The sequence below is a fragment of the Piliocolobus tephrosceles genome, chromosome 9 (genome assembly GCF_002776525.5).
Source record: "Piliocolobus tephrosceles isolate RC106 chromosome 9, ASM277652v3, whole genome shotgun sequence".
In the NCBI taxonomy this organism is placed as follows: domain Eukaryota; kingdom Metazoa; phylum Chordata; class Mammalia; order Primates; family Cercopithecidae; genus Piliocolobus; species Piliocolobus tephrosceles.
This window is the reverse complement of record NC_045442.1, coordinates 80543334-80560816: the sequence shown is the minus strand read 5'-3', so window position 1 is coordinate 80560816 and position 17483 is coordinate 80543334. Positions and strand designations below refer to the sequence as shown.

The 17483-nt window shown below is 39.9% G+C and overlaps 1 protein-coding gene across 4 annotated transcripts in view; it reads right to left on the bottom strand.

Moving 5' to 3' along the window:
- CCSER2 (coiled-coil serine rich protein 2) overlaps positions 1-17483 on the bottom strand; it is a 199710-nt gene that overhangs the window by 78760 nt on the left and 103467 nt on the right. For all 4 annotated transcript variants that reach the window (XM_023226064.1, XM_023226065.1, XM_023226063.1 and 1 more), the window contains one exon: positions 3117-3279. In XM_023226064.1, the coding sequence (XP_023081832.1) occupies positions 3117-3279 (163 nt within the window). The remainder of the gene's footprint in view (positions 1-3116; positions 3280-17483) is intronic.

Below are 17483 nucleotides of genomic sequence, written 5' to 3'. Positions count from 1 at the left end.
CTTAAATGTTAGACTTAATACCATAAAAACCCTAGAAGAAAACCTAGGCAGTACCATTCAGGACATAGGCATGGGCAAGGACTTCATGTCTAAACACCAAAAGCAATGGCAACAAAAGCCAAAATTGACAAATGGGATCTAATGAAACTAAAGAGCTTCTGCACAGCAAAAAAAAAAACTACCATCAGAGTGAACAGGCAACCCACAGAATGGGAGAAAATTTTTGCAATCTACTCATCTGACAAAGGGCTAATATCCAGAACCTACAAAGAACTCAAACAAATTTACAAGAAAAAAACAAACAACCCCATCAAAAAGTGGGCAAAGGATATGAACAGACATTTCTCAAAAGAAGACATTCATACAGCCAACAGACACATGAAAAAATGCTCGTCATCACCGGCCATCAGAGAAATGCAAATCAAAACCACAATGAGATACCATCTCACACCAGTTAGAATGGCAATCATTAAAAAGTCAGGAAACAACAGGTGTTGGAGAGGATGTGGAGAAATAGGAACACTTTTACACTGTTAGTGGGATTGTAAACTAGTTCAACCATTATGGAAAACAGTACGGCGATTCCTCAAGGATCTAGAACTAGAAGTACCATATGACCCAGACATCCCATTACTGGGTATATACCCAAAGGATTATAAATCATGCTGCTATAAAGACACATGCACATGTATGTTTATTGCAGCACTATTCACAATAGCAAAGACTTGGAATCAACCCAAATGTCCATCTGTGACAGACTGGATTAAGAAAATGTGGCACATATACACCATGGAATACTATGCAGCCATAAAAAAGGATGAGTTTGTGTCCTTTGTAGGGACATGGATGCAGCTGGAAGCCATCATTCTCAGCAAACTATCACAAGAAGAGAAAACCAAACATCGCATGTTCTCACTCTTAGGTGGGAACTGAAAAATGAGATCACTTGTACTCGGGAAGGGGAACATCACACATGGGGGCCTACCGTGGGGAGGGGGGTGGGGGGAGGGATTGCATTGGGAGTTATACCTGATGTAAATGACGAGTTGATGGGTGCTGACGAGTTGATGGGTGCAGCACACCAACATGGCACAAGTATACATATGTAACAAACCTGCACATTATGCACATGTACCCTAGAACTTAAAGTATAATAATAATAAGAAAAAAAAATGTTCCTGGGGAGGTAGTACATTTGGGAAAGAGCTAGGTTTCAGTTATGATTAGGAGAATGTAGGTGAAGAGATGAAGAATGTGAGTTTGCTAGGGTATGAGAGAATTCCAGATAGCATATCAAAAGGTGCAGAAAAAAAGGAGGTCTAGGTGGAAAAGAAAAGAGGAAGATTAGACCAGGTAAAAAGACAGAGGAGTATTACAATAAGAACATGAGTGGATGTATTAGTTCTCAACCACCAGTCTTCCAACACCCCTGAGTAAAGGATAAGGCATGATCCTATAACTAACGACAATAATAATGGGAGTTAAGGGACAGAAGAAAGCGAAGCAATACTCAGGACGTTTTAGAATGGAAAAAGGACTTTTGCACATGAAATATTGAAAAGGCCCTGGGGCTAGTACACCCAAACCTTTCTAATATCAAGGCACAGAGAGAGATTAATAGTTTTAAGTTATGCTGGGGTAAGGCTCGTCTTGGAGGAGGTTTCTTTCTGTACCACCCATCCCATAACTTGCTCAGGTGGATGTGGGTGTCTCAAACCTAGCACCAATACCCCAAAGATTGAGAGTTTCAATGAACTGATCAATCTATATCCATTCACAACAAACCAGTATACCTCAGCCCAATTGTTGGGAAGTTCTGTGCTAAGTCAGTCAAATTAGCAACCCCTAAGAATGCTGTACATTTTTCTGTCCTCAGTAAGTACCACTTGTGTGCATGATCCACACCATAGTTCCTTAAAATAAACCAAGTATAAGGGATTTGTGATCATATGTTTTGGAAAATGGCTACATATTATATCTTTTACCACCTTTTGCAAAATCACAGTACTATATTTATACATAAAAGCACAATGGAGTCCGCCATTTAAAAAATATTTATAATCTATTCATTCTCATACTCATTTGACCGGGGACCCTCTCTTTTTCTACAACTGTTGACATCCAAGGAACAGTTGTTTGAAAATGTTGCTTAACTTTTCTGACAAATTAATTCAGGAAAAAAACACATCCTTTATCTTATGCATACTGTGTATGTTGCAATAAATCGAATTTTATTCTTTGCTTTCACTGCAAAGAATCTTAGAATCAATGTTTTCCCTCACTTTAGGAACTATACAACACCATGTTTTTCTTCCATTATTTCTTTAAACCAGTTGTCCTATTTGTATTGTAAATGTGCTCCAAAATGACCTGAAATCCCTGTAGAATGAGATAAGAAAGTGAAAAGGAAAAACTAGTAACTTCCATAGAGTGTCTACTATAAACTAGACACTACTCTAGGCACTTTTATCCCTAATTCTCAAACACTGAGAGAAAGATATTATTAATTATGTTTTAAAGATAGTAAAGTGGGGATGGTTTAAATAAATTATCTAAGCTTGCAAAGCTAATCTGCGCCAGGTCAGGTTTTGATCCCAGGTTTGAGTGACCATGGAGCCTCATTACAAAATAAGATCTGATCAATTTAAAGACTATCCTCTACTTTGAAAAAGAAAAGACTAAACAGTACCTTCAGCACTAAACAGTACCTTCCTCTCTTTTTAATGGTACTTGTGGAATTTTTAAATTTTAACTTATTACATGAGCAACTTGGCACTAATTTTAAATATTATTTGGAAAAACTATGAAATTTAACAAAATTAACGTTTCATCATTTCCAAATGAGAGCTAGAAAATCATACCATAACTTGAAGTCCAAAAAGCAGATATACATAGAGTATTTATATTTATGATAAAACTAACGAAAAAACATTTGGGTCAAAAAGAACAAATTAGACATATTTTTCCAATTAGTACCACATAAAACTTGAAGTGCTTTTTGGTGCCTCTAAAAACAAACCAGACAAAAACAGGTTTTTTGAGGGTTGTGGAAAAGGGAGAATTATAATTCAAAATCAGAGGACAGCAAATAAAATCTAAGTTAGAACAGTACTTACCTGCTCAAGTCACTTTTTCCATGGTGATGATAGTGGTCGGGGTGGCTGAGATGGTAATGCTCCTGTCCACTCCACCTCTGGGGTGGCCTTTTCCAAAAACCTTCCTGAGGCTGCCGAACATTTCTGTCTGATCGGTCAAAGCGGTTCATGTTGTCACACTCCACTAGACAGATTCAAAAGAAAAAGACTATAAACATGTACATACTCCATAAAAGTTAACTCTTATAGCTTGATAATTAAATGTTGCTGAAAATATAAAAATAATATTCTAAAAATACCAGCCATTTATGTTAATCACAATATCAAGATTTCTAAAAGCATAACCAGTTCTTCTGGTGAAAACTGAACTTAATATCATTCAAAATGAAGTAAATTATAAAACTTTTATATCACAGTCATGTAAACAATTAACTGCCACACTGTTTTAAAACAGGCAAATTATCCTGGAAATCAACATTATACATCTAAACACTCATAATCAGTTTTAGGTGGTTTTTATCACTGTCACAAGTTGGCTCTGATTTCAGAATGAAAATGACAGGAAACAGTAGATTTTTAAGAGAATTCATTCCTATAAATGACTGCTACAATTAATTTTCATTGATTTCCAGAAGCACAAATCAACTTTTCATCACAAACAAATCACACTTTTAAAATTAAGCTCACATTTTCAGAAAGAAAGACGCTTCAATCTGCCTGCAGTAAGAGCTTGTTCTAAAGTCTAAAATGCCACTGAAAACAAAGCCAGTACTTTGCAGCAACAAACAGTACACTCCCTTAAATCCAAATACCACAAAAACACGAAAAGAATCTCTTTGAAACACCCCAAGCTTCTTCACTTACCCAAATACTTTTTCCTCACATATCTGAGCACTCACTAAGAGAGTTACTTTGCACAAGGGAGACATTGTGTTACCGACTGCCTACTCAGACATAGTTGCACCCAAGGCACTGCTGAACAGGCCTTCCTTCCTGCTCAACTCCCAGCCCTCCCTGTGGGAAGCAAGCCCAGTTTGCCCTGTGACTCCATCTTCACTCAGTGCTTACATAGCTACTGACTTAGGACGGTTACTAAAAATACTGCTAAACACTAACCCAAGCCACAGAACAGGAAAGGTTTCTCTAGTCTGAGAACTACTACATGAGAAAGTTCAAGTCCTTCATGTTCAGAATTCCTTGTAATAAAAAGCTATAAAAATCAACATAATCCCCATTTAAAAAAACAAAAACAAAAACAAAACCTCGCTTATTTAAATTACTGTTTCACTGAACCAAAAACTTGAATTTGAAACATGACGAGTGTTTCATTACAGTATACTGGATGAAAACAAACTTTGGCATTCCAAAAAAGGATACTGTAGTTTAAAAAGTACAGATGTTCAGTTCTCATATATACTAAATTCATTTTAATGTATTTCTTCTAAATGTGTAACAATTTAAATATATTTTTTAAAGGACACTGAAATTTTGTTTATATTCATTAGAATCACCTTGAGGAAGAAGAAATATACATTTAATAATGTGAAAAAATTTTTTTTCATGTTTTAAAAGAAGCCTTACATTTGAACTTATTTCAATTTGTTGTCATCTTACAGGAATAAACCAAGTGTTTTTTGTTTTTTTTTAAGCTCACTTATAGAAAACTTCACAAATAAAGGCATGGTGACCATTACGTCCAAAAATGTCAGAAGCAGAAAATAAGATAGCAAAAGAAAATTTAAAACAATCATCTCGAGAAGGTTTTTCTTTTTGTTTGAGACAGGGTCTCAATCTGTCACCCAGGCTAGAGTATAGTGGTGCAATCATAGCTCACTGTAACCCCAAACTCCTGAGCTCAAGTGATCCTTCCGCCTCAACCTCCAGACCAGCTAGGACTACAGGCATGAGCGGCCACGCAGAGTCTTTTGTTTCTTTTTTTTTTTTTTTCTTTTTTTAAGAGAGGGGGTCTTGCTATACTGCCCAGGCTGGTCTCAAAATCCTGGCCTCAAGGGATTCTTCCACCTCACCTCCCCAAAGTGCTGGGCTTACCGGCCTGAATCACCATGCCCAGGCTTCAAGATTTAAAATTGGTTTTAGCTTAGTGCCTTTAGCAACATCATATATAAATTCGTATTTGTATTACATTCATAGATTCAGTCAATACCCAGTTAAGTATTTCTACATGGCATTAAAATGTTTCTTTAGTTTAAGTAACTCTATATAATGAACGGATAATCTACATTTAACTGTTCCAAATTCATATTTTTCCTCAATCCAGGCAAGAGAAATTCCACTCACTCCCAAAGCAAGAAACATTGTCAAAAAAACAACTTGATAGGTTATTCCAATGATATCAACACTGTCCACAAAGAGGAAGAAGCAAGTAAATCGGGTGAATAGGCCAGGAAATGGGTTAAATATTGTGAGCAATTACAATGTAGAAACTGATGTGGTGCTTTTGTATTTGCTAAAAGTTGTAGGTTCCACATATAGACTCCAAATTGAGGAATCTTTTTTTTTTTTTTTTTTTTTTTTTGAGATGGAGTGTCTCAAAAAAACACTGTGTCTCCCAGACTGGAGTACAGTGTACTGGAGTACTCGCTGTGTCTCCCAGACTGGAGTACAGTGGCACGATCTCGGCTCACTGCAAGCTCCACCTCCCGGGTTTACGCCATTCTCCTGCCTCAGCCTCCCGAGTAGCTGGAACTACAGGTGCCCGCCACCATGCCCGGCTAATTTTTTGTATTTTTAGTAGAGACGGGGTTTCACTGTGTTAGCCAGGATGGTCTCCATCTCCTGACCTCGTGATCCACCCGCCTCGGCCTCCCAAAGTGCTGGGATTACAGGCGTGAGCTATCGCGCCCGGCAAGGAATCTTTATTGAAACTTGAACTCAAACATGGGCATAATGGCAAGTAAGCACTGGAAGCAAACATTTGCCATAACCACAAAAGACTAATGTTCAAAATGAGACAAAGTGGGCTTAAACTCTAGAGAAATGACTGCTCCAAGATTCTGCAGGAAGTATCATGTTTAATTTCTCAAGGCATCCATCAATCACGTGTTTATGTATTTTAAAATGCTGCTAAAAAGATAATGTGGAACAACACTGCTGATGGTTTCTTAGAAAAGATTAAAGGTTCCCTGACAAAATAACTGAAACAATAGAGAGAAGAAAAGACAAAGCAAACAAAATTACATGACAGAGATAAATTTGGTTTCCAGAGACAATTTTTTTTTTTTGAGATGCAGTCTAGCTCTATCACCCAGGCTGGAGTGCAGTGGCATGATCTTGCCTCACTGCAGCCTCCACTTCCCAGGTTCAAGCTATTCTCCTGCCTCAGCCTCCCGAGTAACTGAGATTACGCATCACTAAGCCTGTCTAATTTTTTCTATTTTTAGTAGAGAAAGCGTTTCACCATGTTGGCTAGGCTGGTCTTGAACCCCTGACCTAAGTGATCCACATGCCTTGGCCTCCCAAGTGCTGGGATTACACACATGAGCCACTGCCCCTGACCCAGATACTGATAAATTTAAATTTAAAACAGGACAGGTAAGATTAAGAAAGAAAATGAGTCCCTCTGAATGTGTGTAATACAATAGGGAATGATGGTGGCTTGTGGCAAACTAAAGAAAAAACTGGTGAACCTGAAGGCATCCCAGTTCAAAAATCCAATGTGCTGATCACAACCAGATGCAGATGCAGGAGAGACTGGGCCCTAGCTATGAGTTGAGAACCCCTGCTAGAGAAAAATACAGGCCTTCTGAAGGAAGTCTTTAGCATGAGATAAGAAACAAAGAAGAAAAAAGTGTGATTAGCAAAGTATTCTGAGGGGGAAGTCAAGCACCAAATTTTCTGTTTTACCCTTAAGCTCAAAAATAAATTTCTCTAAATATTAAAGGACAACCTGACAAATGTTTTATTGATACAGGCACTAAAATATCAACCTTAGACCCCACAACTGTTAGCTTACACTCAGGGTCACCAAAACACTCACGTGTGGATTTCTCCTTTGGGGATCAGAACATGATACTGAACTGAGGGAAACTGGAAATGCCTCAGAGGCAAGGTCTTTCTGATCTTCCTATCCTCTTGTTTCCTGCCCTTCTTCCTTCTCCAAAGTGAGTTACAGAAACCAGAATTCCTCTCCCCAAGGCAAGTCACAGAAACTAAAAATCCTCTCCCTCAAAGGAAGCCCTAAAACCTAGAAAGGTCACTCATTCTCTTTTCCTTTCTTCCTTGAAGACCCTCATTCCAGAGGGGTTCTGCACCATACGTGGGAGGCAGGAATACTACAGAGAATCCAAGAAGAATCTGTACAGACAGTCCTTGCTGGGTCACCCTCCATGACCTCAGTCTATCACCATTAGATCATAACCTTTTGTCCAATCACATTTCTATACAGCTGTCCATTCTTTATCAAGCCTAAGCATAAAATCAGAGTTTTCCCTGGGTCTTTGGGTCTTCATTTCTGAAGAATCCCGTGTCACGTACAATTTTGATTAAATAAATATGTTACACTTTTTTTGTTAACCTGTCTTTTGTTATAGGTATGTCAGCCATGACCCTTATGATGGCTGAGAAAAAGTATCATATTTTTCTGCCCCTACATTCTCTGACATGGTTTGGCTCTGTGTCCCCACCCAAAGCTCACCTTGAATTGCAATAATTCCCATGTGTCAAGGGCAGGACCAGGTGGAAATAACTGAATCGTGGAGGCAGTTTCCTCCACGATGTTCTTGTGATAGTGAGTTCTCATGAGATCTCATTGTTCTATAAGGGGCTTTTCCCCCTTTGCTCAGCACTTCTCTCTCCTGCTGTCATGTGAAGAAGGACGTGTTTGCTCCCCCTTCCACCATGACTGTAAGTTTCCTGAGGCCTCCCCAACCATGCAAAACTGTAAGTCAACTAAACCTCTTTCCTATATAAATTACCCAGTCTCGGGCAGTTCTTTATGGTAGCATGAGAATGGATTAACACAATCTCCAAAAACTTTCCTCCAATAACAGTCTCTAAATCCTAGCCCACAAATGTCCAGAAAACATTTGAGCAACATTCTCTCCTTCTTTGTGTGACTACATATGTCACTTAATAGGGCAAGATTAACTGCACAAATGCATTCACCAGAAAAAAGACTGTCTTCATGGCTTCTTCCATGAAATGACAATTTAACAACTGTCATTCATAATGAGGTCACAGCAAACTTGTATCCAAATTAAAGATTTCAGTGAGGTGCCACTCTTTTGTGGGCCAAAACTCCACTGGTACTGGTAGAATCAGGGGCACTGAAACCATTTGTTATGGTTCATAGTGAGCAATCTAACTTTTTTTTTTGAGATGGAGTCTCGTTCTGTCGCCCAGGCTGGAGTACAGTGGCACGATCTCAGCTCACTGCAATCTCTGCCTCCCAGGTTTAAGCGATTCTCCTGCCTCAGTCTCCCAAGTAGCAGGGACATCAGGCATGTGCCTCCACGCTCAGCTAATTTTTTTCTATTTTTAGTAGAGACTGGGTTTCACCATGTTAGCCAGGATGGTCTCAATCTCCTGACCTCGTGAGCTGCCCGCCTCAGCCTCCCAAAGCACTGGGATTACAGGCGTGAGCCACCACGCCTGGCCCCAGTCTAAATGTTTATCAAACCTGCATAATATAATCAACAACCAGAACCTACAAAGGACTAAAACCTGTGATGGAAAGCATATTGTAAGACTCCCTAAACCTCTACCAGTCCCTGTAACATTCTCATCCTCCCAGCCAAAAAACTGTAATGGGTGTGTATAGTCATTCGGGACTAAAGAGCCATAAAAACAATAATTTCCCACTTTCCTATAGTACCAAACCTAGATATTATTTTATCTTTGGTGCCTCAGGAGGCTACATATTTTAGATCCATGTTCTTACATGCTTTCTTTAATGTTCCTTTACTCAAGATAGCCAATAGTTGTTTGCCTTCTTTTAGAAAAATCTAAAGTACTGTTTACACGGGATGTTCCCAAGAGTTCCCTCCTACTTTTCACAAGTCCCCAGTCAAGACCTCAAAGACTAAATTTCCCTGTGATTCTACTTTTATCTAATATTTGGGTAACTTTCTGTTGTCTGCTAAAGATAAGGCAGGCTCTAAGATGCTTTCTCTCTACTTCCACTCAGAAACGGCATAAAGTTTCCAAGAGAAGTTGTTATAATTCTGTCAAAGTAAAATGCATTACCTAGCATGTGATTTATTCCAAGGAAGTAAATCCCTCACTCCTCACTACCAGCCCTAAAAATTACCATTAAATTTCCCAGATCATCAAGTCTCATTATTCTTCCCCTATAACTTTCCAATGGTTTATGTATTTCCTCTGTGTTCTACAATATTTTTCTACTTGATCTTTCAAGTCACTAATTTGGATTCAATAGCAGTGATGCTTTCTGTCATTTACTGAATAAACTGTTCTGTTGGGAAATCTTGTCTTTTAACTCCAGAAAAAATTGTGTTGCAATTTAATCTAAGTGATTATCTCCTTGGACTACTCTAATCCCCAGGGTTCTGTCATTTTCCTTGTTCTTCCTCAGTGTTACCTGTGATTTTTTTCTTTTTCAGCACTAGAACTCAGCTGTTTACCAGAGCATACTAAGCGACAGCAGAACCACAAAAAGGTGTAACAATCTCTATCGCTGTGAGAGAGTAGTGGATATTGTCCTCACCTTCTCATTCTCTCCTTACGGAATTATACATGCAATGTCCTCTATCATGTGCACAGCCTTCATTATGAAGAATACACTTCCCAGTCCCAAAGGTGCTAGGTTTGGCCATGTCACCTGCTTTGGCCAAAAGAATGTGCTTAGAAATAAGTGTCTTCTGTGAATGAAGGTAGTTGTCAGGTTAGCTCCAGGGGTCTAGGTGTTTTTCTTTTTTATTTTATTTTATTTTTTGAGGAGGGAGGTGATTTTATTTTAATTTTATGGACTCCTTTCTCCCTTTTTTTGGTGATCTAATTGCATTGGTTAAAAGCAGCTAAGCAGTTCTTTAGAATATGCTTTCTAACCAAATCTAACCTTATTTAGACAATGCAGATGGACAAGCTTGGATTGTTTGAACTAAAATGGGAACACTAAACAACTATCAAACCCTCACTAATAACACTGTGACTTTGCTGTCAAGTGTAGATTCCCCACTTCAAAAAATCTTGTGACCATTTGGTATGGCTTATCTGGAAACTTCTGTAAATCTTATGTTTTAGTAAAATATTTTTTGTTATTCTAAAAAAAAAAAAAGTGCTAGTTCTTAGCTAAGACTTTAAGAGACATAATATGTATGTTTCTGCTCATCCTGTTGCATTTCTGCTGTCATGAGAACAACCTGCCCCAAAGTGATCCTCGTCTCAAAATGAAGAAACATGGAATAGACCTCAAGCCAGTCCCATAGCCTCAGCTTCCCAGCTAATCCTTAGATCCATAAATGAGAAAAATAAATGTTTCTTTTGAAAGCAACTGAGATTTTGAGAATGGCATACAGCATTCTGGCAGGAAAAATAAAAGCCTCACCAGTATGACAAATATAAGCTGGTAGTAAATCAGCAAAGCAGGCTACTAACACCCCAGTGAAGCACTAGGACAGATACCTCCCCTCTCTGAAATATTCCTTGCATTTTTCTAGCACCATGGATAAAAGGATCCCACTCACCATTTTTATTTCTAGCCCCTAGAGGTCTGTGAGACCGGGCAAATGTTGATTGACAGGAAATTCTCAGATTCCTAAGGGCAGCCCTCTCCCCAGGAGTATCCCCATTTCAACCTTTGCCCCCAGGGCTTTTTTATGCTGGTTTCTGGTTCTCTAACAGTCCTTAAGATAAAAAAATCCTACAAGTGCTATGTCATTGGAGCAAAAAGAACCTAAGTCCCCTCTCCCATATGGATTATCTAAAGGCTCACCCCAGCAGTTACTGGGGTCTAGAGAGAAAGATAGACTAGAATTGGGAGTAAAATGTACAGAATGATCCATTCAGAAGGTCATCACTTTCCAGAATTAATCTTTATAAAATATTTATCAAATTAAGATATTATAGTGTTTCACAAGTCAGATGGTATGTTTCTGTAAATACATTTCTTCCTAAAATCAATACGAGATAAAGGGAGGAAAAACTGGGTACATACACAGAAAAAGAAAAGACAACACTTATCTGCAACTTACTTTATGGCATAAAATGTTATTGGATCATAGAGAATTATATCTAAAACTTACAAAATCAGGTTTTAAATATTTAAGTTAGTTTGCAAATGAATCTATTTTATATCACTTAAGACTGATTCTCAGGAGCAAGATGGCCGAATAGGAGCAGCTTCAGTCTCCAACTCCCAGCGCGAGCGACACAGAAGACCGGCGATTTCTGCATTTTCAACTGAGGTACTGGGGTCATCTCACTCGGGAGTGCCGGACAATCGGTGCTGGTCAGCTGCTGCAGCCCGACCAGCGAGAGCTGAAGCAGGGCGAGGCATCGCCTCACCTGGGAAGCGCGAGGGGGAAGGGAGTCCCTTTTCCTAGCCAGGGGAACTGAGACACACAACACCTGGAAAATCGGGTAACTCCCACCCCAATACTGCGCTGTAACACCGGCACACCGGAGATTGTATCCCACACCTGGCCGGGAGGGTCCCACGCCCACGGAGCCTCTCTCCTTGCTAACACAGCAGTCTGCGGCAATCTAACCGCAAGGCAGCAGCGAGGCTGGGGGAGGGGCGCCCGCCATCGCTGAGGCTTAAGTAGGTAACTAAAGCCGCTGGGAAGCTGGAACTGGGTGGAGCTCACAGCAGCTCAAGGAAACCTGCCTGTCTCTGTAGACTGCGCCTCTGGGGACAGGGCTCAGCTAAAGGAGTAGAAGCCTGTGAAACGCGAACGACTCTGTCTGACAGCTTTGAAGAGAGCAGTGGATCTCCCAACACGGAGGTTGAGATCTGAGAAGGGGCAGTCTGCCTGCTCAAGTGGGTCACTGACCCCTGAGTAGCCTAACTGGGAGACATCCCCCACTAGGGGCAGTCTGACACCCCACACCTCACAGGGTGGAGTACACCCCTGAGAGGAAGCTTCCAAAGCAAGAATCAGACAGGTGCACTCGCTGTTCAGCAATATTCTATCTTCTGCAACCTCTGCTGCTGATACCCAGGCAAACAGGGTCTGGAGTGGACCTCAAGCAATCTCCAACAGGCCTATAGCTGAGGGTCCTGACAGTCAGAAGGAAACCTATCAAACAGGAAGGACACCTATATCAAAACCCCATCAGTACGTCACCATCATCAAAGACCAGTGACAGATAAAACCACAAAGATGGGGAAAAAGCAGGGCAGAAAAGCTGGAAATTCAAAAAACAAGAGCGCATCTCCTCCTGCGAAGGAGCACAGCCCATCGCCAGCAACGGATCAAAGCTGGTCAGAGAATGATTTTGATGAGATGAGAGAAGAAGGCTTCAGTCCATCAAACCTCTCAGAGCTAAAGGAGGAATTACGTACCCAGCGCAAAGAAACTAAAAATCTTGAAAAAAAAGTGGAAGAATTGACAGCTAGACTAATTAATGCAGAGAAGGTCATAAACGAAATGACAGAGATGAAAACCATGTCACGAGAAATACGTGACAAATGCACAAGCTTCAGTAACCGACTCGATCAACTGGAAGAAAGAGTATCAGCGATGGAGGATCAAATGAATGAAATGAAGCGAGAAGAGAAACCAAAAGAAAAAAGAAGAAAAAGAAATGAACAAAGCCTGCAAGAAGTATGGGATTATGTCAAAAGACCAAATCTACGTCTGATTGGGGTGCCTGAAAGTGAGGGGGAAAATGGAACCAAATTGGAAAACACTCTACAGGATATCATCCAGGAGAACTTCCCCAACCTAGCAGGCCAGGCCAACATTCAAATTCAGGAAATACAGAGAACGCCACAAAGATACTCCTCCAGAAGAGCAACTACAAGACACATAATTGCCAGATTCACCAAAGTTGAAATGAAGGAAAAAATCTTAAGGGCAGCCAGAGAGAAAGGTCGGGTTACCCACAAAGGGAAGCCCATCAGACTGACAGCAGATCTCTCGGCAGAAACTCTACAAGCCAGAAGAGAGTGGGGGCCAATATTCAACGTTCTTAAAGAAAAGAATTTTAAACCCAGAATTTCATATCCAGCCAAACTAAGTTTCATAAGTGAAGGAGAAATAAAATTCTTTACAGCCCCAGATGCTTAGAGATTTTGTCACCACCAGGCCTGCCTTACAAGAGACCCTGAAGGAAGCCCTAAACATGGAAAGGAACAACCGGTACCAGCCACTGCAAAAACATGCCAAAATGTAAAGACCATCGAGCCTAGGAAGAAACTGCATCAACTAATGAGCAAAATAACCAGTTAATATCATAATGGCAGGATCAAGATCACACATAACAATATTAACCTTAAATGTAAATGGACTAAATGCTCCAATTAAAAGACACAGACTGGCAAACTGGATAAAGAGTCAAGACCCATCAGTCTGCTGTCTTCAGGAGACCCATCTCACATGCAGAGACATACATAGGCTCAAAATAAAAGGATGGAGGAAGATCTACCAAGCAAATGGAGAACAAAAAAAAGCAGGGGTTGCAATCCTAGTCTCTGATAAAACAGACTTTAAACCATCAAAGATCAAAAGACACAAAGAAGGCCATTACATAATGGTAAAGGGATCAATCCAACAGGAAGAGCTAACTATCCTAAATATATATGCACCTAATACAGGAGCACCCAGATTCATAAAGCAAGTCCTTAGAGACTTACAAAGAGACTTAGACTCCCATACAATAATAATGGGAGACTTCAACACTCCACTGTCAACATTAGACAGATCAACGAGACAGAAAGTTAACAAGGATATCCAGGAATTGAACTCATCTCTGCACCAAGCGGACCTAATAGACACCTATAGAACTCTCCACCCCAAGTCAACAGAATATACATTCTTCTCAGCACCACATCACACTTATTCCAAAATTGACCACATAATTGGAAGTAAAGCACTCCTCAGCAAATGTAAAAGAACAGAAATTATAACAAACTGTCTCTCTGACCACAGTGCAATCAAACTAGAACTCAAGACTAAGAAATTCAATCAAAACCGCTCAACTACATGGAAACTGAACAACCTGCTCCTGAATGACTACTGGGTACATAACGAAATGAAAGCAGAAATAAAGATGTTCTTTGAATCCAATGAGAACAAAGATACAACATACCAGAATCTCTGGGACACATTTAAAGCAGTATGTAGAGGGAAATTTATAGCACTAAGTGCCCACAAGAGAAAGCAGGAAAGATCTAAAATTGACACTCTAACATCACAATTAAAAGAACTAGAGAGGCAAGAGCAAACACATTCAAAAGCTAGCAGAAGGCAAGAAATAACTAAGATCAGAGCAGAACTGAAGGAGATAGAGACACAAAAAACCCTCCAAAAAATCAATGAATCCAGGAGTTGGTTTTTTGAAAAGATCAACAAAATTGACAGACCGCTAGCAAGATTAATAAAGAAGAAAAGAGAGAGGAATCAAATAGATGCAATAAAAAATGATAAAGGGGATATCACCACCGACCCCACAGAAATACAAACTACCATCAGAGAATACTATAAACACCTCTACGCAAATCAACTAGAAAATCTAGAAGAAATGGATAATTTCCTGGACGCGTACACTCTTCCAAGACTAAACCAGGAAGAAGTTGAATCCCTGAATAGACCAATAGCAGCCTCTGAAATTGAGGCAACAATTAATAGCCTGCCCACCAAAAAAAGCCCAGGACCAGATGGATTCACAGCTGAATTCTACCAGAGGTACAAGGAGGAGCTGGTACCATTCCTTCTGAAACTATTCCAATCAATAGAAAAAGAGGGAATCCTCCCTAACTCATTTTATGAGGCCAGCATCATCCTGATACCAAAGCCTGGCAGAGACACAACAAAAAAAGAGAATTTTAGACCAATCTCCCTGATGAACATCGATGCAAAAATCCTCAATAAAATCCTGGCAAACCGGATTCAGCAGCACATCCAAAAGCTTATCCACCATGATCAAGTGGGCTTCATCCCTGGGATGCAAGGATGGTTCAACATTCGCAAATCAATCAACGTAATCCAGCATATCAACAGAACCAAAGACAAGAACCACATGATTATCTCAATAGATGCAGAAAAGGCTTTTGACAAAATTCAACAGCCCTTCATGCTAAAAACGCTCAACAAATTCGGTATTGATGGAACGTACCTCAAAATAATAAGAGCTATTTATGACAAACCCACAGCTAATATCATACTGAATGGGCAAAAACTGGAAGCATTCCCTTTGAAAACTGGCACAAGACAGGGATGCCCTCTCTCACCACTCCTATTCAACATAGTGTTGGAAGTTCTGGCTAGGGCAATCAGGCAAGAGAAAGAAATCAAGGGTATTCAGTTAGGAAAAGAGGAAGTCAAATTGTCCCTGTTTGCAGATGACATGATTGTGTATTTAGAAAACCCCATCGTCTCAGCCCAAAATCTTCTTAAGCTGATAAGCAACTTCAGCAAAGTCTCAGGATACAAAATTAATGTGCAAAAATCACAAGCATTCTTATACACCAGTAACAGACAAGCAGAGAGCCAAATCAGGAATGAACTTCCATTCACAATTGCTTCAAAGAGAATAAAATACCTAGGAATCCAACTTACAAGGAATGTAAAGGACCTCTTCAAGGAGAACTACAAACCACTGCTCAGTGAAATCAAAGAGGACACAAACAAATGGAAGAACATACCATGCTCATGGATAGGCAGAATCAATATTGTGAAAATGGCCATACTGCCCAAGGTAATTTATAGATTCAATGCCATCCCCATCAAGCTACCAATGAGTTTCTTCACCGAATTGGAAAAAACTGCTTTAAAGTTCATATGGAACCAAAAAAGAGCCCGTATTGCCAAGACGATTAATCCTAAGTCAAAAGGACAAAGCCGGAGGCGTCACGCTACCTGACTTCAAACTATACTACAAGGCTACAGTAACCAAAACAGCATGGTACTGGTACCAAAACAGAGATATAGACCAATGGAACAGAACGGAGCCTTCAGAAATAATGCCACACATCTACAACCATCTGATCTTTGACAAACCTGACAAAAACAAGAAATGGGGAAAGGATTCCCTATTTAATAAATGGTGCTGGGAAAATTGGCTAGCCATAAGTAGAAAGCTGAAACTGGATCCTTTACTTACTCCTTATACGAAGATTAATTCAAGATGGATTAGAGACTTAAATGTTAGACCTAATACCATCAAAACCCTAGAAGAAAATCTAGGTAGTACCATTCAGGACATAGGCACGGGCAAGGACTTCATGTCTAAAACACCAAAAGCAACGGCAGCAAAAGCCAAAATTGACAAATGGGATCTCATTAAACTAAAGAGCTTCTGCACAGCAAAAGAAACTACCATCAGAGTGAACAGGCAACCTACAGAATGGGAGAAAATTTTTGCAATCTACTCATCTGACAAAGGGCTCATTTCCAGAATCTACAAAGAACTCAAACAAATATACAAGAAAAAAACAAACAACCCCATCCAAAAGTGGGGAAAGGATATGAACAGACATTTCTCAAAAGAAGACATTCATACAGCCAACAGACACATGAAAAAATGCTCATCATCACTGGCCATCAGAGAAATGCAAATCAAAACCACAATGAGATACCATCTCACACCAGTTAGAATGGCAATCATTAAAAAATCAGGAAACAATAGGTGTTGGAGAGGATGTGGAGAAATAGGAACACTTTTACACTGTTGGTGGGATTGTAAACTAGTTCAACCATTATGGAAAACAGTATGGCGATTCCTCAAGGACCTAGAACTAGATGTACCATATGACCCAGCCATCCCACTACTGGGTATATACCCAAAGGATTATAAATTATGCTACTACAAAGACACATGCACACGTATGTTTATTGCGGCACTATTCACAATAGCAAAGACTTGGAATCAACCCAAATGTCCATCAGTGACAGACTGGATTAAGAAAATGTGGCACATATACACCATGGAATACTATGCAGCCATAAAAAAGGATGAGTTTGCGTCCTTTGTAGAGACATGGATGCAGCTGGAAACCATCATTCTTAGCAAATTATCACAAGAAGAGAAAACCAAACACCGCATGTTCTCACTCATAGGTGGGAACTGAACAATGAGCTCACTTGGACTCGGGAAGGGGAACATCACACACTGGGGCCTATCATGGGGAGGGGGGAGGGGGGAGGGATTGCATTGGGGAGTTATACCTGATATAAATGATGAATTGATGGGTGCTGACGAGTTGATGGGTGCAGCACACCAACATGGCACATGTATACATATGTA